The sequence below is a fragment of the Onychostoma macrolepis genome, chromosome 03 (assembly GCF_012432095.1).
Source record: "Onychostoma macrolepis isolate SWU-2019 chromosome 03, ASM1243209v1, whole genome shotgun sequence".
NCBI lineage: Eukaryota > Metazoa > Chordata > Actinopteri > Cypriniformes > Cyprinidae > Onychostoma > Onychostoma macrolepis.
Genome location: NC_081157.1, coordinates 23,331,414 through 23,355,757, shown reverse-complemented (window position 1 = coordinate 23,355,757; position 24,344 = coordinate 23,331,414). Strand labels below are relative to the sequence as shown.

At 37.8% G+C, this 24,344-nt stretch overlaps 2 protein-coding genes across 6 annotated transcripts in view; both read right to left on the bottom strand.

Moving 5' to 3' along the window:
- LOC131535882 (CREB-binding protein-like) overlaps positions 1-19,027 on the bottom strand; it is a 60,234-nt gene extending 41,207 nt beyond the window's left edge. For all 5 annotated transcript variants that reach the window (XM_058768398.1, XM_058768401.1, XM_058768400.1 and 2 more), the window contains exons 1-2: positions 18,185-19,027; positions 2,332-2,972 (exon numbers count right to left, since the gene is read on the bottom strand). In XM_058768398.1, coding sequence (XP_058624381.1) covers positions 2,332-2,972; positions 18,185-18,272 — 729 coding nt within the window. In that variant the 5' untranslated portion in view covers positions 18,273-19,027. The remainder of the gene's footprint in view (positions 1-2,331; positions 2,973-18,184) is intronic.
- Positions 19,028-19,480: 453 nt separating this feature from the next.
- Positions 19,481-24,344, bottom strand: part of LOC131534865 (adenylate cyclase type 9-like) — a 78,461-nt gene continuing 73,597 nt past the window's right edge. The window contains exon 8 of the mRNA XM_058767958.1: positions 19,481-24,334. Coding sequence (XP_058623941.1) covers positions 23,041-24,334 — 1,294 coding nt within the window. The 3' untranslated portion in view covers positions 19,481-23,040. The remainder of the gene's footprint in view (positions 24,335-24,344) is intronic.

The window sequence follows — 24,344 nt, the reverse complement described above, 5'->3', positions numbered from 1 at the left end:
ACCTTACTGATTCTCATGTGTAAATAGCATAAATCAGTTCTGTCTACTAACAGCCATACAAATATATCCACCGCAAAATAAACAGAAAAGCAAAATCCCACATTTCAATCGCACACACGTATCACACCACCCAGCTCTAAAATGAATTAATTATTTTCATTTGATTAAAGATGTGGTTAAATGTCATTTTTGTTATTAAACTGTTAAAGATTAACTAATCTGATTAGACATTCCTTATGATGATGAACTGGATTATTCCATGAACCGAACCCAGAAAAAAAAAGAAAAAATAGATTTTTCACAAGTTCTGTGTTTTCATTTAAAGCAGATTTCCTCTGAACAGGAGACATGAGAACAGAGCGAGTGGACAGTACAGATCGAGCGCTGGCACAGCTGTGGACTGATCTCACACACTTCACCTGCTCTTGTGACTCTCATAATCTGTGTGCAATGCAAACACACGCCACACCGCCGACAGCACATCTATTCACCTCAGAACAAACACAGCAGATATGGAAACCCGTGATCGCTCTGGCAGCCTGTGATGTTATTCACAATATTTCAGTTGCAAACTCCATCGATAGACTGATTTCTCGATATGAACCCAACATCTCAACACAAGAGCGTTCACTAGTGACAAAAGCACAGTGCGAGCAGCACACTGGTTTCCGATTGGTTTCCTGTAAAACCACAACAGTCAGACACATGCGATAGCCACAACTACCTTTGTGTAATCTTGCCTTCAAATGTCTGAAAAGCTCAAGCAGGCATAGATTCACGTTAAACACTGTCTTGGTTCAATTCATCAGTTGTTGATTGGATTGAGGGGGATCTGAATGTGAACTTGAGGTTGGTTCTTTCTGTGCAATCTTTCCTTCAAATGTCTGAAAAGCTCAAGCAGGCATAGATTCACGTTAAACACTGTCTTGGTTCAATTCATCAGTTGTTGATTGGATTGAGGGGGATCTGAATGTGAACTTGAGGTTGGTTCTTTCTGTGCAATCTTTCCTTCAAATGTCTGAAAAGCTCAAGCAGGCATAGATTCATATTAAACACTGTCTTGGTTCAATTCATCAGTTGTTGATTGGATTGAGGAGGATGTGAGCTTGAGGTTGGTTGTAAGAATAGGACTAATTGGCTGGAGAAATTACAATAGAGAAGTGTTTCACCAGTAGATCAAGTTGTGAAATTACAGGAGAAAAATTAACAAAAATTATTTATATATATATATATATATATAACCATGGATTGTTCACAATAAGATCAATATTCTTGTGAAGAATGAATGAAGAACTTACTTTTAACTTTTTTTTTGTATATGAAAAATCCATTCATGTAAATGTAAGCAAACGCACAAAGAATTAAATACTTAAATTACTGTGTGTTTAGTGCTCTAACCAACAACCATTTAGGTATATTTATTTGTTTGGAATTGTAAATGTAAAAACAGGGAGAACTTACAGTGCTTTCATGATCTTAATGCACATTTCATGGACATGAGATGGTCTACGTGTGAAAATTACATGAGCAGCAGAGCAGAATAATGAAACCTTTCACCCAAACATGAATTCATTCGTTTAGATGAATTTATTTGTTTAGAACTGTTTTCACTTGCTTGATCTGTGCAGATTTCTCTCCTGATTCAGACAAGACAACTTTTTACTGGAGAAAGCAATATTACTAAGAGGTCTCGTATTTAATTAAAATGTCTTAATGAATTAATGATGGTTTCATTAACTGATGGACTAGAGTGGTGTGGATTACTGTGATGTTTTTATCAGCTTTTTGGACTCTCATTCTGACGGCACCCATTCACTGCAGTGGGTGAGGGTGTGTACATTTTTTGCAAATTTTCATTTTTGGGTGAACTATTCCTTTAAACATGACCGAATTGACACGCAACCCAACTATTGTAACTGAGCACCATTGCAATATTATCTAAACAAACAACAAACAAATGCTAACAGCAATCATCTGCAGAATTTCCAAATAACCAAATGATTTTTCTATGAACTACCTTTATTTCTACAAAGAAGTTTCTATTATCCATCGCTTATTCTCCCCATTCAATTATATATATATATATATATATATATATATATATATATATATATATATATATATATATATATATATATATATATAAATAAATAAGGGTTGAAAATATCCATCATAAACCACAGCATGAGCAACTGAAACTGTATGTACACAAAACTGGTCGAAACTGAAACAATTTGTTTATCTGTGTTCGTGTTAGCTTGCCTAGTCATTACACCCAACCACACTGAACATTTTTAGGACGCAAGACAAACAGCAGCAATGGCGACTTACCTTGTTCATGTTTCCCGCTTGCTGGGGATTGATGGCATTGTGTGCCCCCATCTGTGGTGCACCCTGGGTAAGTGTCTCCGCCAATGCACTGCCAGAAACGCTGACCCCTTGCCCAGCACCCGGTGCTGCCTGCATGGCCTGACCCTGGTACTGCATCCCTGGAGCTGCCCTGCCTCTTCCGGCCTGCCCCATCACGCCATTCATCATCTGCCCCTGCGGAGCCATGTTCTGTCCCATGAGTCCATGAGCCTGGTTGTTATTGTTCATCATGGCCGGGTTGAAACCTGCATTGAGGCCCATACCCGGACTGTTGTTGCCCTGACCGGTAGGGTTGCCGACCGGCTTCGGGGTTTGTGTCTGGTGACCGGGTGAGCCCTGGCCCATGGGACTCTTCCCCAAGGCACCGAGTTGGCCACCCATTCCAGACTGAGGGCTGAGGTTTCCAGCCAGACCAGAGCCGCTCCCTGCCTGCAGGAGCTGGGACAGCTGCTTGTGCTTGGCAGCAGCGTCCGGGACGGTGCCCCCCATCCGGCTCCCCACCCCTCCGTCTCCATTAGAGGGCATGGACATCAGCCCCAGGTCTCCGTTGGGTATCAACTCATCTGGAAGATCGTTTTCCAAGTCAAACAAGGACACAAAGTCTAGAAAAAGAGAGGAAAAAGATTTATCAGTTGGGTCCAAAAAAAAAGCCAGTTGGGTTAATACTACATTGACTGTTGGCCCATAAAGGGATAATTCATGAGTACTCAACAGTACTTTGGTCCCACTTTATAGCCTTAACTACCATGTATTTACATTTGAATTAATCATTTGGTACAATGCACTTATTATGTACATACATGTTTACATTGTACTCATATTTTTTAAAAATACCTAAATGTAATTACATCTGTAATTACATTTATAATTACACTATTGACCCATCCCTTACACCTTAACCCACCCTTAAACCTACCCATACTACCAAACCTGTCACTAACCTTACCCGTATCCCACCTCAATAGCAGCAAAAGTGTTTTGCAATACAGTATGAACACAATAAGTACATTGTACTTATTTTTTGAAGTGTGACCAGAACTTTTTAATTTTTTTTAATGTGAAATAGTAAATTTTGCTTTTGTCTCAACTGATATGATTATAGATGGATATAAATTTGATATGTAATGCAATTTATTACCAATAGGTTACCCTAATACCTAAACAATGGCTTTGGCTCATATCAGTTAACTTTTCACTGACCATCTTGAGTCTTGTTAACAATTAAATAAAAATTGACTAATAAAGGTCACCCTTTGCACACACACTCAACTTTGCGTTTTGGTTTGAGAACTGCGTGAGGAAGTCGACGCTGTTGTAATGTCTCCTTATTCTCAGTGGGAAGCGCTCAGATTCATGGCTAAAAATAAGAATCACTCCAGCCGCTCATCTGTTAGCCCTCGTACCCCCCCTAGTCTTCAACAGCTGCCCTTCAGTCTGGTGACTGGTCTACCTCCTCACCACTGAGACCAACACAGTCAGTCGTACAGTACAGACAGAGAACAGTGTGTGCTTATGTTTTAGGGTTAAAATAAAAAAAATTAGACTAACATTCTAATCAAACACCAGATAAAAGATAACGTACTGTGAATTGGCCTGAACTGAAATAATGCACATTGATAAACTGTATAATTTGATTGCACTGTAAACTGCGTAAATAATCCGTCAAATGCACGTATATAGTCATGGACAAAAATATCGGCACCCTTGGTAAATATGATAAAAGAAGGCTGTGAAAATTAATCTGCATTGTTAATCCTTTTGATCTTTTATTTTAAAAAAATTCACAAAAATCTAACCTTTCATTGGATAAGAATTTAAAATGGGGGGAATTATTATGAAAAATGTTTTTCTCAAATACACGTTGGACACAATTATTGGCACCACTATAAATTCTTATGAGTAAAATATCTTGACAAGTATATTCTCATTCATATTCACAATTTTGAGCACTCCAGGGTGATTATGAACATGAAATTATCCAGCCATGGCTTCCTGTTTCACACAAATATAAATAGGAGGGAAAACAAAGCCCAAGTTCCCTTAATCATCCATCACAATGAGAAAAACCAAAGAATATATTTCTGATGTGCAGCAAAAGATAATTGAGCTTCACAAATTAGTGAAGTGGCTTTAAGAAAAGAGCTAGAGCAGTGAAAATTCCCATTTCCACCATCAGGGCAATAATTAAGAATTTCCAATCAACATAAAATGTTACGAAACTGCCTGGAAGAGGACATGTGTCTACATCGTCCTAATGCACGGTGAGAAGGAGAGTTTGAGTGGCTAAAGACTATCCAAGGACCACAGCTGGAGAATTGAAGATGATAGTTGAGTCTAGGGGTCAGAAAACCTTTTTGAAAAAAATTGTCAAACAGCACCTACATCACCACATGTTTGGGAGGGTTTCAAGAAAAATTCTCATAGCTCATCCAAAAGCAAACTCCAGCAAATTCAGTTATTAGACACGACTGGAATGGGTTTGGTGAACACAGGGATAAAAAGTACCCCATGTGTACAATGAAATATACTGCTGTATTTTTGATGTCGTGGGCCTATATTTCTGCTGTAGGTCCTGGACATCTTGTTTAGACACATGGCATCATGGATTCTATCAAATACCAACAGATTAAAAAAAACAATAAGTGACTGACTCTGTTAGAAATCTTATAATGGGCCATGTCTGGATCTTCCAACCCAGTGTTTCCCCTACCATTATTTTAGGGGGGCATTATATTAAATATTAAACGACTTAAAATATGACTAATGATTAAATATGACTTCTGCCCGTCTCTGTGCTAATGTATGGCACACGCACGGGTTTGTTCACTACTCATACAGAAGCCCGAGTGATGCTTGCGGTGATATTAACGTCTGCCACCTCACTAAATGAGGACATAAATACATGAACAACATCTCCAGAACTGCTCTGAGAGTCACTTCATGAGCATTTGACCGTTTCATTTGAGTAAAACTATCCTCATATCATATACACACAGAAATGTAAAGGTATTCACGGCAACCCGTCAAAATAAAAGTTCTGTTTCACTTGAAGACATTGGGCAGAACGTAATAGACTACTACTACTAAAACTATTAAAGTACTATTATTTTATGTTGGGAAAAGAAAAACGGAACACGAGCGCTTCAGTCCCGTTCGTTCCATTGAAACCACAAAATGAAACGCACACAAACATGTTGCATGCCTTTGATATACAATCACTGATGAACGCATTTGGTTTTAATTACCAAAAAAAAAAAAAAAAACAGACGATGTGACATGCTTAATATCTACCACCTGAATATTACTCCACTCGCAAGCTTTCAGCTGAGCACATCACTGTCCTGAAGAATTTGTTCTAGGCTATAGAATTATTTTGATGTATAGATGTAACTATTGCATTAAAAAGTACTATTCAAATTGATTTGTGATATCATATGCTATTTTTGGCTTGTTTCACCAAGTGCAGTGTAAAATGCACACATCGGATACGGGTCACTTTTAAAAGTAATGTAAGCACGTCGTCTAAAAAAAAAAAACGGATATAGGTCACAAAATCGGAATTGGTCATCAAGACCTGCAGTGTAAATGCAGCCTAGAGGGTCTGGAGTGATTCTGGATGAAGGAATGGTCTCTGATCTCTTGTCAGGTGTCTCTAACCTCAACAGGCATTATAGGAGAACATTTAGAGCTGTTAAACTGACAAATGGAGGTTTCAAAAAGTATTGAATAAAAGGGTGCCGTTAATTGTGGCCAATGTGTATTAGAGAAAAACATTTCAATGATATTCCCCCCATTTTAAATTCTTATCATCCAATGAAAGGTTAGATTGTGATTTTTTTAAATAAATGATCAAAAGGATTAACAATGCAGATTAATTTTCACAGCCTTCTTTGATCATATTTACCAAGGGTGCCGATATTTTTGGACATGACTGTACATATATGAATTTATGAACTCAAGATTAGAAAAATGACACTTTACAAGTCCAGTTTGCAAGTTCATGCATTTAAAAAAAAAACAGCTGGTTCAAGCACTGGTTATGAAGTTGAGTGGTTGTCCCTATGGCTATAAAAACCACCAATTCATAATAGAAGAAAATTAGTTTTTAATCACTTAAAAAAAAAAAAAAAATTTTACAGTGAAAACAACACTCATGGCACTCAGACTGAGAAAAATTTGCACGTGTACAAAGACCAACATTTAAAACATTGCCCAGAACACTTTTATTGACAACGCAATCAAAGCACAAAATGCATTCTGTATGCATTAAAAAAAAAAATCTGATTGAAAATGCATGCCCTACATAGCACTTGGAAAAAAATCTGGATTGATCACACTAGTCATAAACAATAGTTAACTGGTACTGAATGAGATAGCAGGTGCATGTGAATGTGGTTTGAAGGTGCTCCTTAAAAACCAGCTTATAAAACTTTTATAATGCTACTTTTTTATAATGCAAATGCAGAATCTATTGGCAACATTTTCACTATGTAGCCTTCAGTGAATAAGTCCATAAAGGGAGAGTTCACTCACAACTCAAAATTCTGCCATCAAATACTCATCTAATGTTTTTCCAAAGCCACAAGACTTTCACTCACATTCGAAGCCCAAATAAAGGTTTATATGAATCCTCAGATTTCAGTCCCTCAGCTGAAAGTCCATGACGCAACCAAAACTTTGATGCTTTGCATGGATGAATGAAAGTTTTATAGGTTTGTAACAACATTCGGAGTATGAGATTACTTTTTTTGGGATAAACTAAACTAACCCTTTAAATATCGAATAGTGCAGGAATCACATGGATCACTTTTATGATGCTTTCAATAGATGGAAATACAGAGTTGCCAGGACAACCTTCAAGGAGATTTCATAAAATTCAAGTTAAAGTACTTATATAAATATAACAACATGAGGGCAAGTAAATGACGGTTTTCATTTTTGGGGTAAGCAAACAAAATGTAATATCAGTCATCATATTAACTGTAATAAATATCATGTCAGCCCAAATATCAGGTCCTCATCTTTGTGTTTCCGCAAAAGTACTACGTGGTTGAATCCAGGCAGTTGCTCACACGGCATCAGATCTCGTCTGCGTTGCGATGTTCTCCCCAAAGCATCCTTCCCCAAATCAGTCATGCTTCAACCGAGACATTAAACCACGCAGCGAGCCGTCTGCCTAAAGCTGGTGGAGGGCAGCGTTTACACGCTTGGCTGTGTTTGTATGTACACTAATGCAAACACGGCTGGAATAAAAGCGCACCCACGGCTGCCACACGCTCACAATAACAAGAGGAGGAACACCCAGCTGGCAAACAACACACCCACTGGAACCGTCTCCAACAACAGTAAACGGCAAAAAAAAAAAAAAAAGGGGGAAAACAAAAAAAAAGACCACAGAGACTTAACACAAACCCACAAATTAGCATGCATACTACAGGACACGTGCATGTGTTGCCGTTCTCACACCAGCGGTCCACATTACAGTCAATGCGGCTCACAGCTACAGAGTAGTGTGCACTTATCGAAGAGAGGTTAACACATGGACCGATTATTAACAAGCCTTCAGCGGCTCATCTACACTGTAAAAATAGATTTTTCAAAGTTGAAAATAAAGCAAATTATTGGAGTACGTTTTACAATAAAATACTATTCCAGTCTACTTCAAAATTTCAAATTTAATGTGTTACTTGCCATTTCTTTGTAATTATTTGTGAAATTTACTAGCAATTTCTAAGTGGTAGTTGTTTCAAAGTAAATCCTAAACCAGATTTATTTTTCAGTGTGTGACTTCTCTTGCAACACACACAAAAAGCTTATTTTGGAAATTATAAGATTCACCGTGATTTAATAAGTCCAGCATCATAACAGTAAAGACACCTTAGCAACTGAGGCTGGCTTAAAAATATAAATTTCAGGATTTCTAATCAATTCTTATTTTGATGAACCGCTATCGATTCTTAAGACCCAAGAATCGATCTATGCTGTTTTCAGTTCTTTCACCCAAAAATGAAAGTTCTGTCATTAATTACTCGCCCTCAAGTAGTTCCAAACTAGGCTTGATTCAATAGATGGTGTTGACTGTTTTACAGGTGTGAAGCCCCTCACTGTCGTTTCGATTTTTTATAGCAATAAAAATAATTTAGTTCAGTTAGAGACACTACATACGCTACAATTAAAAATTGAACGCGGCTGCTCAATGCAGCGTGCTGAACGACAGTCGCATCACAAATCAGATTTCATTTATCACGTGAGGAGAGTGAGTCAAGCTGACTGACAAGAAGAGTGAGGTGAGACAGACAAGACGATAGCAGATGATTAGTTTTGAAACGAAATGCAAAAGCGCCTGTTTGGCAATATTTTGAAAAGCCTGTTGACTTTTGCCATTTATCTAAGGTGATATTGGAAGTTTTTTTTTTTATATTTACATTTATTTAATTGTTTTGACAATGTTTACTAGAGCTGCACGATTCTGGATAAATTGAGAATCACGTTTTTTTGTCTCAAATTGAGATCACGATTCTCCCATGATTCTGAACTAAACAAAATAGTGTGTGACAAAATATTATTGCTGCAGTCTATTTAAAAGTGTTTCATTTGAATGAACTAAACATGTTAATATATATATATTTCAACATATATTTAAATACACCAATTTTTATTATTAAGATTTTGAAAAAAATGGTTTGAATGAATGATTGACTCACTCAAATACTTCACTTGTTTTATTTATTAATGGATTAATCAGCGTTTTTGAACAAATCTCTTGAATGATTCAATGACAAATATATTTTAACAGTCACTAGGTGGCAAAACAATGCAATCGACACATTATTTGAAGTGCCAGTTACTTTCAAAAAGGGATTTACTCTATTTACTACATTTACATGCGCACGAATAATGTAAGGACTTAATTGCATTATGATGTTTACATGTCAAGAGCAAAGCTCTTCAATCCCGTTTACATGCAATTTCCATTATTCTTATTAGCGAGTTGTACTTTTTTTTTTTTTTTACTGCCTCACGTACCCCGCTGCACAGCACAAATGATGGACTCAGAAAGAGTAGGTGTGTTACTTGCCACTGTTTTAATTTAAGTCTAATGCAAAACACTTTTATATGGTTGTATTCCATTCTTTGGCGCCATAGAAATGCGACGGCAATTCGTTTGCTTACGCTGCCGTCGCGTTCTGCTCACCGTTTCTGGATGAGGGTAAGGAACAGAGACTGGTGGCAGCGAGTTGTGTTTTCCCCAGAAATGCGATGCTTTCTTCCCCGCCATCGTTTCTAATCTGCATATTATTACAGGTGCATGTCACGTCATTCATGTCACAAGCACATGCGCACTTTGGTCAGAGCGGCAATAGGCTACTCCGATTAAGGAGTAGCCTGTATATTTCAATTAAAATCGTCGTACACCACCTATGTTAATACTATTATGCTTGCTGCGATTATGAGCTTAATCGCATTATTCAAATCAAAGTATTGAGTTTACATGAGATAAAGTTTAAAATCACAATATTGCAAAAATCTTATCGCATTAAGAGGGTGCATGTAAACGCTGTGATATCTGAACTGCAAACTTTCATCCCAGTATTTCTGTGATATGAATGACTACATAAGACAGAAATAATACTGTGCAGTTGAAAAGACTGTTTGTGAAGCTGTTTCTTACCCAAACATGTTAAATGTCTGCTTTCTGTGTCATTGGCAGCACGAACGCAGATTTGAACGTTGTATGATTTTTTTCAAAGGTTTAATAGACACGGGCGAATCGTTGTCATTTAAAAATGAGATCGTGTGGGTGATTAATAAACGATTAATCGTACAGCTCTAGTGTTTGCCGATTTTTACGTTATTTAAACTTCATGTAATTTATTATATTTGACATCAAGGTGTATGCCATGCCTTGAAGCTTTCTTATTTTGCTAATAAATGTTCCACATTTCGTCGGCTATTTATTTGGTTTCACAGTGTTTACTTATTTTCAGTATTGAATACCTACTTAAACTTTGTGTAAGTTATTTGTAGGGATGCGCCGAATGTTCGGCAACCGAAATTGTTTGGCTGAAAATAGCAAAAAAAATCTCTTTCGGTGTTCGGCCGAATCAGCGAAAAGACCGAATAAATTGTACCTTAAAGATGTGACGCAATCAAACAGAGGCACGCACTAATGCAGAAAAAACGTCTCCAGTGTGAAAGTATTTAAAACTGTCAGAGAAAGACGCAAAAATCATTCCAAGCACGAAGCACCGACAGTTAGATGCTTAGCGCTGTATCTCATGTCTCCGATGAGAAGAGGAAGAGGTGGTTGATGATGACTGAAATCACGAAATGGCCTCAAATGATTAGTAAATAAACTGCAGAATGTTATGTTTTCTAACACACGTACGTATTGCATTTATTCAAACAGCGCTGCACGAGCTCGCAGCACCAGGGTTCAAAGTCCAAAACGCGAAGAACATCTGCACTAAAACACTGTTACTCGTCATTTGCTCAGTAACATTTTTATTTTTATTTTTTAAAAGACACGTGACAATGTGATAAGTGCGACAAAATTCTTCCCAAATTCATAATGAGAATCATTTAAATATCTGCATGCTGTTGTCAACAAAGAGGAGCACTAAGATCTTCCTGCGGGTTTCTGCCAAAATAAAGTCTAATAAAAAGCAACTCCTCCAACATTCATAAATGTTAGTATTGTAATTTTACTGTTGTTCTGTAAAATAAAAAAATAAGACAATAATAATGATAATAATTACCCTACAACCGCTCTATACATTTATTATGACATTCACAATAGTGTTCAAATTGGGATCTGTAATTTGTTTTAAAAGAATTCTCTTCTGCTCAGCCAGGCTGCATTTATTTGTATAGTAAAAAATACATGCCTGATTCAAGAAGGGGGTCTCAAAAGTGGCCAAAAAAAAATTATTTTAGTAACTTATTAATTTTACGTTAAATTGTGCTTTGTTGGTATAATGTCTGATAGAATGTAAAAAATGTTCAGTGTTAAGTAAATATTTTTAAATTGTTGTTTTGTAATTGATTTTTTTATTTTTTTATTTGAAAAGCAGGACAAAACAGTAAAAAGCACATTTCGGCTATTTTATTTATGCATTGGTGAAAAAAAAAAAAAAAAGGAAAAACCGTCTTTTTAGAAAATACTTTTTAGGCACCGACCGAATTGCCTCGATACCATCGAGTATTGAAAAACGTCTTGTCTTGTTCAGTACCAATCTTCGACACCTAAGGGGTTAGGGTGAATCCTATTTCTCTGTCTTACTTCTTCCCCTACGTCTTACCCCTAGCCCTTGTCCCTCGAAACCGAGTGGTAAGCGCTAGGGGTGAAAACATACCCCTATGAAATGAGACACCACTTGGTTACGGTTACGTCATCATACACCGTCGCTAGCTGGCTGCTACGTCACCAGAGCCGACAAGTGTCGATCACGAACTTTGGATCGTTTTACAAACTTGTTAAAACTGTAGACATGCATGGAGTCCATTCAAGGCTAGTCTGTGGGACTGTTGTGCAAATCAGCAATGTAACGTTAGCGTCGCAAACTAGCGATTTTTTAAAAACGTTTCAATTAAGAACATGGTTGCAAATATATGTACAGGACTGTCTAGAGCACAAAACAAGACTGTCGTAATTTTTAAATAAATTATTTAAGCCGAAAATACTTGATTGTTGCAGTGTGTTCTGGGTACCCCTCGGTTTCAAGTAAGCTCGCGAAAATGCTTGGTTTTAAGGGGTATCTACCCCTTCCCCTTAGCCCTACCCCTCGATCAAAACGAGAATTGGGATAGCCCTTACTCTCACGTGAACGCGCAAAACTAAGGGGAAGGGGGTAAGGGGAAGGGGTAAGACAGAGAAATGGGATTCACCCTTAATCTCGTCAACATCAGTGAGCCAATAAGCCTGCAGCACTAGGTGTGGTCAACTTGAAGCGGTGCCGCACAGCGCAGATCAATCAGTTTTCGATATTCGCGAGAGCGATTCGAAAGCATACGGAGCAGTCAGCTCTCTATAGCTCTTGCGGTACTGTAATGCACTGATCGGTCTGCACAGTCGAACACACCTACTAGTTTACACACATGTGAGGCTGTAGTGTGCAAGCGCCCCAACCCCCATAGATGTAAGGCTAACTTTACACTGGTGCATTTTTTTTGTTTTAAAATGAAAACGATCCTCATCCATAGGCATTTCCACTGCATTTCAGAAAAGATCTCCGTTGATATTACACAACCGAAAGCGTGAAATTACGTGACCATTCACGCACACTGTAGCATCATGCTACATAAGACAATAAATCAGATTCATATTCTGCTTTTACTCAAAACTCTGTTTAAACCACCATCGAGTGTTTGTAATAACTTCCAATTGCCGTCTAATGTGTGTTTTGGCCATGTAATGTTGCTGAAATATGTTATTTACTCCGAGTCAGAACAGCGATCATGAAAGAGAGAACATAGGCAGACAGCACTGGAAGCTGCTAATGCTCATCAGTAAATCAGTGGAAAATGAATAGAAATGATGACTCTTGTCTGAGCATTTTAAAACAAACATGCACGAGTGTAAATGTAGCCTAACAGTTGTGTAAACTGAAAACTATTTGAACTTTATTAAAACTAATTTGTGTTGGTTACATTGTGTTTGTTTCTTTGTGCAGTGGCTCAAGAGATGAGTCTTTGAGTCTGTAAACATCAACAAGCTGAAAAATAAAACCAAAGGGTTGTTTTTTTTCTTTTTTGAGGTAACGTAATCTTGTTAAAACTGATTTCATAAAATTGGTATCGAAAAAAGTATTGTTCAGGAACTGGTATCGAAGTCAAAGTATCGGTATCGAAAAATTTTGGACGATACCCAGCCCCATTTGTTATTTTATATTAGGCAAAGCCTATAGCATGGTGTATTATTCCTTTTATTAATAAAAGTTCTATGATTTATATATAGGCTGAGTGAGTTTGATGTTGTATTTTGTTGTTGCCTGAATTGCATTCATGCAATTGATGGCAAACTGCTGCAAATTCAAAGCTATTTAAAAGCAAAGGAAAGCGAGGAAAAGAGGGAAAAACTCAAACTAAAAATGAACAATTGCTTTACGCTGAATTGCCGCTAATTTGAAAGTGAAAGTAAAATGCACACGCTGTTTTTTACATGCACAGGTACTCTCTATAATGGTGAAGACGTGATTTGGAGGAGAAGAATTGTTGACTAAAGTCATTATTTTTGTTTTCTTTGCACACGAAAAGTATTCTCGCAGCTTTGTAAAATTACAGTTGAACCACTGATGTCACATGAACCATTTTACCAATGTCCTCGTTTCGTTTCTGGACCTGGGAACGTTTCAGTTACATTGCTGTCAATTGCAGGGTCAGAAAGCTCTCAGACTTCATCAAAAATATCTTATTTTGTAATCCAAAGATGAACAAAGGTCTTACGGGTTTAGAACGATGGGTTTATGACAATTTTCATTTTTGAGTGAACTATCCCTTTAATGAATTATCATTTATAGCATACCGCCCATCCAATAAATTGCAATAATTTGTGTTTTGCTACTTTTGATATGAAAAAGTTTAAGCTTTCAAATTCTGTTAATTTTATTACAAAATTCAAGCAATAAACACTGTTTGGCACTCTTTAATTTGGTGTGACAGATTGCTGTAGCCTCAGCAGAAGCAGCAGCATGGAGCCCATGTGAACCAATCATCTCTTTTGCCTTACTATTAGTTACTGCACAAAATGAACATGAATGGACATCAGGTGGTGTTGAAAGCGAAATGTGTCATGTCTGATGTCGCTCAATCAGTATTTCAACCGCTTGCAACAATGAGTATGTTTACATGCACCCTCTTAATGCGATTATAATTTTTGACAAGATTTTGACAATATTGTGATTAAACTTTACCTCATGTAAACGCAATACTTAGATCTAAATAACGCGATTAAGTTCATAATCGTGGCAAGCATAAAATCGCATTAACATAGGTGGCGTACGCCGAATTTAATTGAAATATACAAGCATGTAAACACCTTAATCGCAGTATTGCCGCTCTGACCAAAGTGTGCATGTGCTTGGTGACAGACATGAATGACATGAAACACACCTGTAATAATACGCAGATTACAATCGATGGCAGGGAAGAAAGCATTTCTGGGGAAAACACAACTCGTTGCCACCAGTCTCTTACACTCATCCAGAAACGGGGAGTAGAACGCGACGGCACCACAGGTAAACGAATTGCCATTTCTATGGTGCCGAAAAAGAGTGGAATACAACCATACAAAATAATTTTGCATTAGACGTAAATAAATTAAAACAGAGGCCAGTAACACACCTGCTCTTTCAGAGTCCATCATTTGTGGTGTGCAGTGAGGTATGTGAATAATGGCAGTGAAAAATTAACCACAATTCTTAGCGAATAATAAGAATAATGGAAATTGCATGTAAACCTGAGTGAAGAGCTTTGCTCTTGACATGTAAACATCATAATGCGTTTAAGTCCTTACTCTGATTACTGGAAATAATCGCATTATTCGTACGCATTTAAACAGTCAATGTCGCGTAACCTTATGTTTACCTTAGAAAATCCATTCAATGACCTTGAACTCAATTAGCTAGAAAAAAAATTAACTATAGAAAGAAGCTAAATATTACACATTTATATTTTTACTTAAGCTGTTCTTCAATATTTAAAGAGATAGTTCACCAAAAAATGAAAATTACCCCATGATTTACACACCCTTAAAAGTAAACCATGGGGTAATTTTCATTTTTGGATTAACTATACTTTTAATGCATGTTTGAATTAAATTTAAATTTCATGATAAAAACTGCCTTGTGTGCAATTTAAAATGTTGTTTAAAAATCACTTAAAAATAGTAATGTGCAAACTGTCAGGATTTATTGTACCTTTTACAGCATTAGTTGATTTATTTTATTTTTTTTTACATGTACTGCACCTGATTGCCAAATGAATCAGTATAGAATCGAGATCAAAACTAACTGAAATTTGTCTCAATACCCAGCCCTATTAGCAACAGTCCACGACTCCACTCTAGCATCACGATTGCGGCTTTTGCACAGGAAACACCACTTACGTCAGATTTAGAAAATGGCTAGTTTTGTGTCAAATAAACTAAGTGCACTTAAAGTTGCATGTTAATCCAAAAACATGGGAGGAATTAGGGAGACAGGAAATAACGGATCTCTCCACGCTGAGCTGTGGAATTTCCTGATGTGAGTCTTAAGTTATGCTCTTAAACAAAATGCTACTTTCTGCAACACAAAACAAGCTGCTTCACAAGAAACCCATTAGGATGTCCCCTGAAATCCTAACCAGAAGGCATGCTACATTCAGCTTTCTAAAACAAGACTACTAAAATGACAAAATGTGTCTTCATTTTTCTAGTGCCTATCATTACATTTGAAACAATTTCACATTTTCTGGAAAATGAGTAATGCTTGTCTGTGCAAATCTCACTGCTATGATGCTATCAAGTGGGTGGCTGCTCCTATAAACAATGACTAGAGAAACCATCCATTCATAATTACAATCCTACACATCCAAACGTTGAAGCATGCCATCTAATATTTGTCTAATACAATGAACTGGTAAATCACACAAAATCATGAAACGGTAACATGCTTAAAAAAATTATTTCACATCTGCAGGATGACTTAATATTTCATGCATTACTTAATATTTCAATTAATAAATTGACATTAAAATATCACGTGTAAATATTAACATACTAAAAATCTAACCCTAAATTAAAATGCTTAAGATGTAGCCTGAACTGAAATCATATTTCTTGGAGGCTTCGAATATTCTGTTGAACAACGGAAGTCCAAAAGGTTGCGAATCGCTGCACTACAGTCTCTGCATAAGTAATATTCAGCTGAGTGAAACCTCAACAGATGGTGCATGAAGACTTGCAAGCGAAATGGGGATGAAAAGAAAACTTCTGCTTTCCTCGAGACTGATGTCAATTGTCATTGCACTGATTATTAGCAGCCCTCACAGAAATCCGCATACAGAGATGCTTGGTAGCTGCATCTATATGAATAACTTGTAACAAGATCTTGCTCAAAAGAGCATATGAAGATAAATAGTCAGTGTCTTTACATTCTATAGGAATACGATCACATTCAGCAGCTAAATGGCTTCAAAAGTCACTATCAGTTCAAATTAAAAAATGTAAAAAAAAAAAACATTCTGCACCATCTTTATTACATAGAGATGATTATTATGTCTTATAAAGTGTGTGATAGCATTTTGTGATAGCAAAAAATGTCAATTTTACATTCAATACAAACATTTGTTGCACATATTAAAGTGCACAGATTTGTTGTATACACACTAATTCAACGCATCCCTGCTTGCAGACTAAACCTCACATCCTGGAAATAAGAGCTTTTGCCGGAACTGCCTTCATGCAGCAGTTACGCTGACAAGAACAATCAGTTTCTGATGGACTGTAAGATTTTCACATAGACCAGGTTTTGGGGCAAAGTCATAACTGAACCCAGTTTTGAAAGGATTCTTATGGGACAGGTTAAGTGTCTCACCTGAACCTGACAGGAAAGGTGAGAGCTAGGGAGTGACCAGAAGTCATTTTGACCGACATATTTTACCGATATTCACACTTAACAATTGTCAATTGGTTATCGGTTCTTTAATAGCGGGTTTGCCGATTAAATGTGACCATTTGACAGATTAACAAGAGTATATACTGCAAAATATGCAAACGTAATTATAATAAATAACAGTTATTCATTCTTAAATGAAAATATGTAGCTTAATTAAAATTAATTTTTTTTTACCATTTAGATCACAAAACAACTTATAAACAACAAGAGTATTTTATTAATAAAATAGTTAAGTATATTTGTATTATATATTATTATTATTTTAGAAATATAACAATTTTGGGATTTTAGAAATAAAACAGTTCTGCATTTGTTAGCAGAGAAGTAACATGACATATCTAGAATTTATTTTAAATATATGATCACATTTCAACCTAATCAGTTATTTAATACCAAATCTATAAATATGTGGCACCATTTGACATTTAAACAAAAGTACCCAAACAACTCTCAATTGTAATACGTGTAAAAAAAAAAAAAAAATCTTATTTTTTCAGAAATAATTATTTCTCCATTTTTGAAAAATCATGAGGATAAAGATAGACAGATAGATAGATAGAATCCAAGCTACCTATTTTCCAAAACTAAACTAAGAATTATTTAATTGTACACGCATCATACAATAGCAACGATCTTAAGAATAAGTAGTTACAATAAAATAGTTATAATGCATATGTTTTTATTGCCGTTTAATGTCCATCTAGTTATTATTGTGTAAACATTTTCGTTCTGCATATCAGTTCACAGAAACGAAACATAAAAACAAACAGATATCGGTCATAAAAATGAAGCACGATTGGTCAGTCGCTAGCAAGACCTGGACCTGGTCTGTAGGGGTCTGAGATGGGCAACCGAGTGTCTTTACTGAACTGATCGGTTTCTGGTGGGACAGGTGAGGGGTTTCTGACGTCGAGACTTACCTGGTTTCTTACAGGACAGGTGAGATCACTACCTGAACCCTGCCTTAGAGATTCCTCAACAAACACGTGATGTTTTACCTGGTCTAAAGGGTTTCTGATCGGACATCTGAGCGAGCGTGAGATAAAACAGAAGACCTGGGCTATGAGAGATTCCCCGGATCTGATCTCGCTTTCAGATGTGACGGATGAGCTCTGAGAGGCTTTCAGATTTGACAGGTGTGATCAGCAGCATCTTACCTGGAGTGTCGGAGGAGGACAGCGCAGGTGAGTTGAGTTTGGGCCGCTTTGCGCTGGAGGGACCCATATCCAGCAGATTATCAGCCATCGTGCTCTCTCGCTTCACAAAAAATACGTCAAAGCAATAAATGCGTCTTCCAAGAGCCCGGGAGGGGGGACAAAGCGAAATAAATCAAATCAACCCTCGGGTTTTTCTATTATTATTCAGCGATCAGGGGCCAATAATTAACAGATGGGGCTCAAACGCGACTCAACAGCGCCCCGCTCCGCCACCGCCATTCACCCCATGATAATCCAACACCCAAAACCCGCATAATTAACCTTAATGATCACCCCAAACCCCACGGAAATAAATTATATCATCGTTAAAACCGAAAAACAAACGACGAGGGGAGAAAAATCATCAATCCCGGTTCCTTCAAGTGGCTCGCCTGGGTCCGTTCAAAAAGGCTATTTTCTGCGAATAAAAATAAAGACCTTCAAGCTCCATGTCCAGCCCGAAACGAATAATCTGGAAAGTCCGTAAATATAAATGAAAAATGAGAGCAAATAATTCTATTTTAATATAGGCGAGTGGCACAGGAGCGCCGCTCGCGCTGAAGGGGGAAATCAGATATACGGGGGTTTTCCAGCCGACCACAAAAACGGCTCCATTACGCTAATATTCGCCACAAAGATCCGCGATTCGGCCCGAAGCTTGTCTTTTCCGTCGCAGGGAAGCTATTTGGGCCGGTTCCGATGGAGCCGGGTGCGTTAAAAATAATATAATGCTCTCCCGAAATCCTGACGCTCATCCGCGACAAGATGGCGGCTGTTGATTCCTTCGATACAAAAAGTTTTTTTTTCTTTTCCAGCCAGACTGTGGAGGGGGAGGGGCTGCGCGGCCACGCCCCTTACGCAAACGCGTACGTCACACGGTCGTAACCAAAACAGCCGCTAGGGGGCGTGGTTTACATATAAATGGCGTAGATGCAATATTCAATCGGGTCAGTTTTGAGTGTCCCCTTGCAAAAGTGTACCATGCTAACAAATACCACAGTTAGTACATCTTTTTATTCAAATTAAATGAAAACATTGCTTGAAAGAGATCTGTACTAGGATTTTTCAGTGTAGTACTACTACTGCAGTAAAACTTGGTAGACTGCAATTCAACTACCAGTAAATACAGCTGTGTGTATACAAAATATGTGCTTAATAGGAATAAAAGGAATAGTTCATCTCACAATTAAACTAGTGTGTGTGCAGGATATTGCTACTGTGAAATTTTCAGATTCATTACAAATCAACAGACAGAAGCAGACTTCAACACTGTATTATTGGCTTTCCCTTTTCATCCATTAGCTTTGATGTAACAGTATGGCACATGCATTGATATAAATAATACAAAAATGAATTATATGTCAACACACAGAGCAATGCATATGTACAAACATAGGAGAGAAAATAAAATCTTTATACAAATGAATACAGATTGAGTTTATAACTGAAGAAACTGAGAGAAACTCAAAATCATACATTCTTGAATAAATACACTCTTTGGCAAGAAGTCCCAGTGTGTGATATTTCTATTAAAACACATTTGTGTGTCAAATTTTACATACACACATTTCCTACGTCAAATTGCTTGGAATCATCAATTGTGACAACTGAAGTGATAGTAAATTAAATCAAATAAAAAAATAATAATAATAAAATGCGGCTCTTCTGTTATCGTACATTACTTCAGCACTTTCATTCATCCTAAATGTGTTTTCCTCACAATAAAGTCTCAGACAGAAGTAATAGAATGGAAAGTTCATAAGGAGCACATTTCCATAAAAATAACCGATGAAAAACACAAATGTGCTTTGTCAAGCTAAGTTCAAGCAGCAGTTCGGAGGCTGAAGCGTAATGCTTATTTAGTTGGATCAAGTTTTATATTGCTCTACTACTCTGAAACAGAGGAGCCCATAAGGGTTGTGTGCTCGTTACCCATCCAGACAGCAAGGGCACTTTTATTATTTAGCAAAAGTCGTGCCCCTATAAAATATATCATAAATACATGGATTGCTATGCTTGGTGTCACCAAAAACACATCAACTGAACAGTATCAAAATCAGCACAGAATAAAAATGACATATTAGCATGGCACCTTGGAGTAAAATGACAATATTCATCCTGTACATTTTTAAATGAAGAGCAGTTCACATTCAAAAGGAATATACAGTGAAAATGGACATGTCAAGCTAATCGTTAAGAAAAGGCACAGCGCTAAAGATCACGTTGAATCTGAAGACATTTATCATACACAAGCATTTAGTGTATGACAATGAACAGATAAACAGGATGATGTTATTTGACTGATCAATGCATTCTAAATGAGTAAAAGGCACTAATATATACAATGAGAAATACTGACAAATCAATCACCTTTTATAACAATTCCCTTTTAAATGTATAGGTTCTTGGCGGATTGCAAATTCACAGCAATGTCAAGAAAAGTTATACATTTCACATTTTCTCATATTCCCATAAATATCACCACTGAATGTGAAGCATGACAAATCAATAGCAAATCTTTGAGCACACAACCCTTTTAAACTAATATAGGTTGCCCATCATAAAGCCAAAAATTAAGGGAAAAAGCAAAGACACTAAACTGCTATCAAACTGTAAAACATCAATTTTTAAATCATTAGACAGTCATAAAATGTATGTAGTATCAGTGCAGATTAAGTTACTCACAAAGCTCAATGTTAAAAAGATTAAAATCTACTTCCTTTTGCTAATATCCCATACAATAATTTACCCTTTACTATTGCACATCAAAAGACAAGCAGGCAGAGTCAAGGCTATGGTCTAATCTATTCTAATATTCACACGAGTCTGTACATTTGACTGGCCGGGTACATATATGTTACCTAGATTATTGCCAGTACTTGAAACTGTTATGCCACTATGGTGAATTAACTGGCAACAATTTCTTGTCTCTTTAGATCTGAGTACAGTTAAAGTTTTATTTTTTCACATTTGAACAAACTGAATTAAATTTTAACACTCAAGATGTCAGCGCAAGATAATTAAAATCAAAGCCAACATGAAATGGCACGCTCATACTCTCTTATGACGTAATTTTAAGTGAAACATTATATTCCATGAGAAAAAAAAGTAGGATAGGATTTAATTTGATCCATCAGGGACTGATTAGACCAGGGGTACTCAAGTTCAGAGGCCAAGCAGGCCCGATTTAAACCACATAAAATGCGAAGTTACAGTTTGCATCATAAGACTTTATTTATGAAAATATTAGCAGTTTTACTGATTTAGAAATGCAGTTTATCACTTATCTAAGACTTGCTTGATTAAATACATTAATCTTCTTCATGACGCGGGCCACAAAATTAGTGCAGACGGGCCCCCTGTTGAGTACCACAGGATTAGACGGTGGAAGTAGACGATACCATCTTTTTTCCCAATTTTTGACCAGAGTACATCCAATTTTAAAGCGTTGTTTTCAAAACTATCATTAGGCCTATTTGCTATTATTGCCATAATCAGTTTAATTTTGAATTGCTGCACTACCTACAACAGTAGCCTTAAACAATGTTATTTAGCTACTGATTACTATTATATTCCAGGCCTGCACAGCCTAGGTGACATCAGCTGAAAATTAATTTCAGAGATGGCACAAGTTTAAATCTTGATGAAAGATTACAGACATTTTTGCTTTTACAACAACATGCACTAATGAATCATCCAGAATAAGACTAGGAATGTTTTTAGGAGAGGAAATGGGGTCAGTGTTGATTTTATGTTGACTTGTAAACAAACTGCCTACATCTTAAAACTGACTGCCCATTTTTATATTTTATGTAATATTTTGTGTAAAGTCTGAAAGTCACAGTAGCTAATGCATGAATGCATTTTTGTCCTTTAAGACTATGATCTCATTAGCGTTAAGGCAAACTTGCACATCGTCTTAGAACTTTCATCTGAAATTCAGATGTTGGTCGGCCAACCAAGCATTTAGCTGCAGAATGAAGAGCAATTGGAAAAATCATGAAAAAAAGAGAAGGAAAGGCCATAATCAGACACTTAGGAATACATGCATTAAGATAAAGCGCTGTAGAAATGTTTGATGATTTTAGCCCATAGCTTGCTCTACATTTCGCTAATACTTCTTCACAGACACTTTTGGCCATGCACCAAACGCAATCTTTTTTGGGTCTTTTTAAAACAGCAATCATCGCAATACAGAGTTTTGCTTTGTAAAATTGTTTTGAATACAGGCTGATGAACATCCAACTGAGAGAACTCAAATTATCTACAAAAATTCCAAAATATATCAAATACTTTCACAAAAATTAAAGCGCTTTCTAACATCAAATTTACATGCTAAATCTTTTAGATATTCAGCAAAAGATTTGATTGAGAAACCTTCTTGAAAAATGCCTCATACATATTGTTATCATTCTAAAGGCACTTCATTAAAAGAAAACCATTCACGAAAGGCAGACAATAGTAGAAGCTAGAGGGAAATAATATTCGAAATTAAATTAGCGGAAATAAGTCTATTTAAGAATGGGACTTCAGGTCTGTGCTGTCCAAATGCCATCTCCTCTGCATTTCGTATCCCATGTAGAAATGGTTCATGTGGCTCCTTTACGGTCCAGCACCACCATCCAGATGTGAAAGTATCTCCAGGTTCGGCTAGCGTTATAAACACTTCAAAGTTGTGTGCTTAAACTTTCCACATATGAGGATGCAAATCTACGCTCGCATACATCCCTAAACACGCCTATCTCGACAAACTCAATGGGGAGCCTGTGTTTAAAGGGTTAAAGCCAACAGCGATAACAATGTTGGCTTGTTTCAAGTCAAAGTTTTGTCATTTCGCCCATGTACGCAATTTCTCCCTCCATTTTTGCAACAACCTCTGCAATTTCCGACCGGACAGGAGGAGAGGTCAAAGTCGGGCCCAGTGGTTTACCGAAAACCACTGGCCTTGCGCTCAAGCTGGTTTCCGGTATGCAAGTCAGGCCAACCGCAGACGCAGATCGTTGAGTCTTCGACGTACCATTGTTTCCAGTCTTCTCAGGAAAGTCTCTACCGGCGAATCCCTGTCCGGTAAGTCCTGAGCTCACAGAGAACGACGCGCCTACTCTACTAGCACTGGCCGCTGGGACCATATTGGCGATCTCATCGGTGGGTGAGCGTCCGATGCTGCCATCCACCTGCGCTCGGATTTCTGGAGAGACCGAGAGCTGGTATTGAGGTACAGGTCCGCTGTCTGGGCTCTTCGGGTAAAGGTAGGTCTTCATTTGACCCTTGCCCTTCACGTTGACGGTACCGCGGTAGTTGAACTCGTAGTCCATTCCACTGAGCACACAGTAGCTCTCCTCGCTAACTTGAACACGACACTCCACGCCAGTTGTGTCCATCCGGCTTGCGATGTTCACCGTGTCACCCCAGATGTCGTAGAGTAGCTTGGTGGTGCCGATGACACCGGCGGTAAGAGGTCCGTGGTTGAACCCGATTCGCAACTTGAACTTAAAGCCAAGCATGTTTTTATTAAAGTCGTCCACCACGCGCATCATTTCCAAAGAAAATTCGAAGAGCGCTCGCAGGTGGGCATGCGGATGGGCTTGATCGCTACACTGTTGAGTATTGAGCCCCGATGCCGCCATGTAGCTGGCACCGATCGTCTTGATCTTCTCGATATTGGAAAAGTCCGATTTGCGCAAGAGTTCGTCGAAGTCCCCGATGAGTTCGTTTAGGACACGGTAGCACTCCTTCCCGCCTTCATAGCTCTCCTCGTAGAACTCGCTGAAGTTGACGATGCTGGCGAAGATGACGCCCACGTTGTCGTGGTTCTTCGAGTAGCTCTGGGTCACCTTCAGCTGCTCAGCCACGTGGATGGGGATGATGTTGCGCAGGAGCCAGTCGGCCTGGTCCCGCATGTTTTGGATCTTGATGCGGTGCTGGTCTGCTTCCACGTTGCCATGGTAGTGTAGACGGTAGCTCACCTCGAACTCGCGGTTTAGGAACCAAACGAGGAGGAGCAATAGGAAGAAGGCAACCAAAGCTTCCGGTCCGAGCAGGTCCTGCAGTCGGGTCAAATCTTCTGCAGGGGACTGAACGTCATTAAAGCTGCTGTTGAAATCACTGGACCTGGTGGATA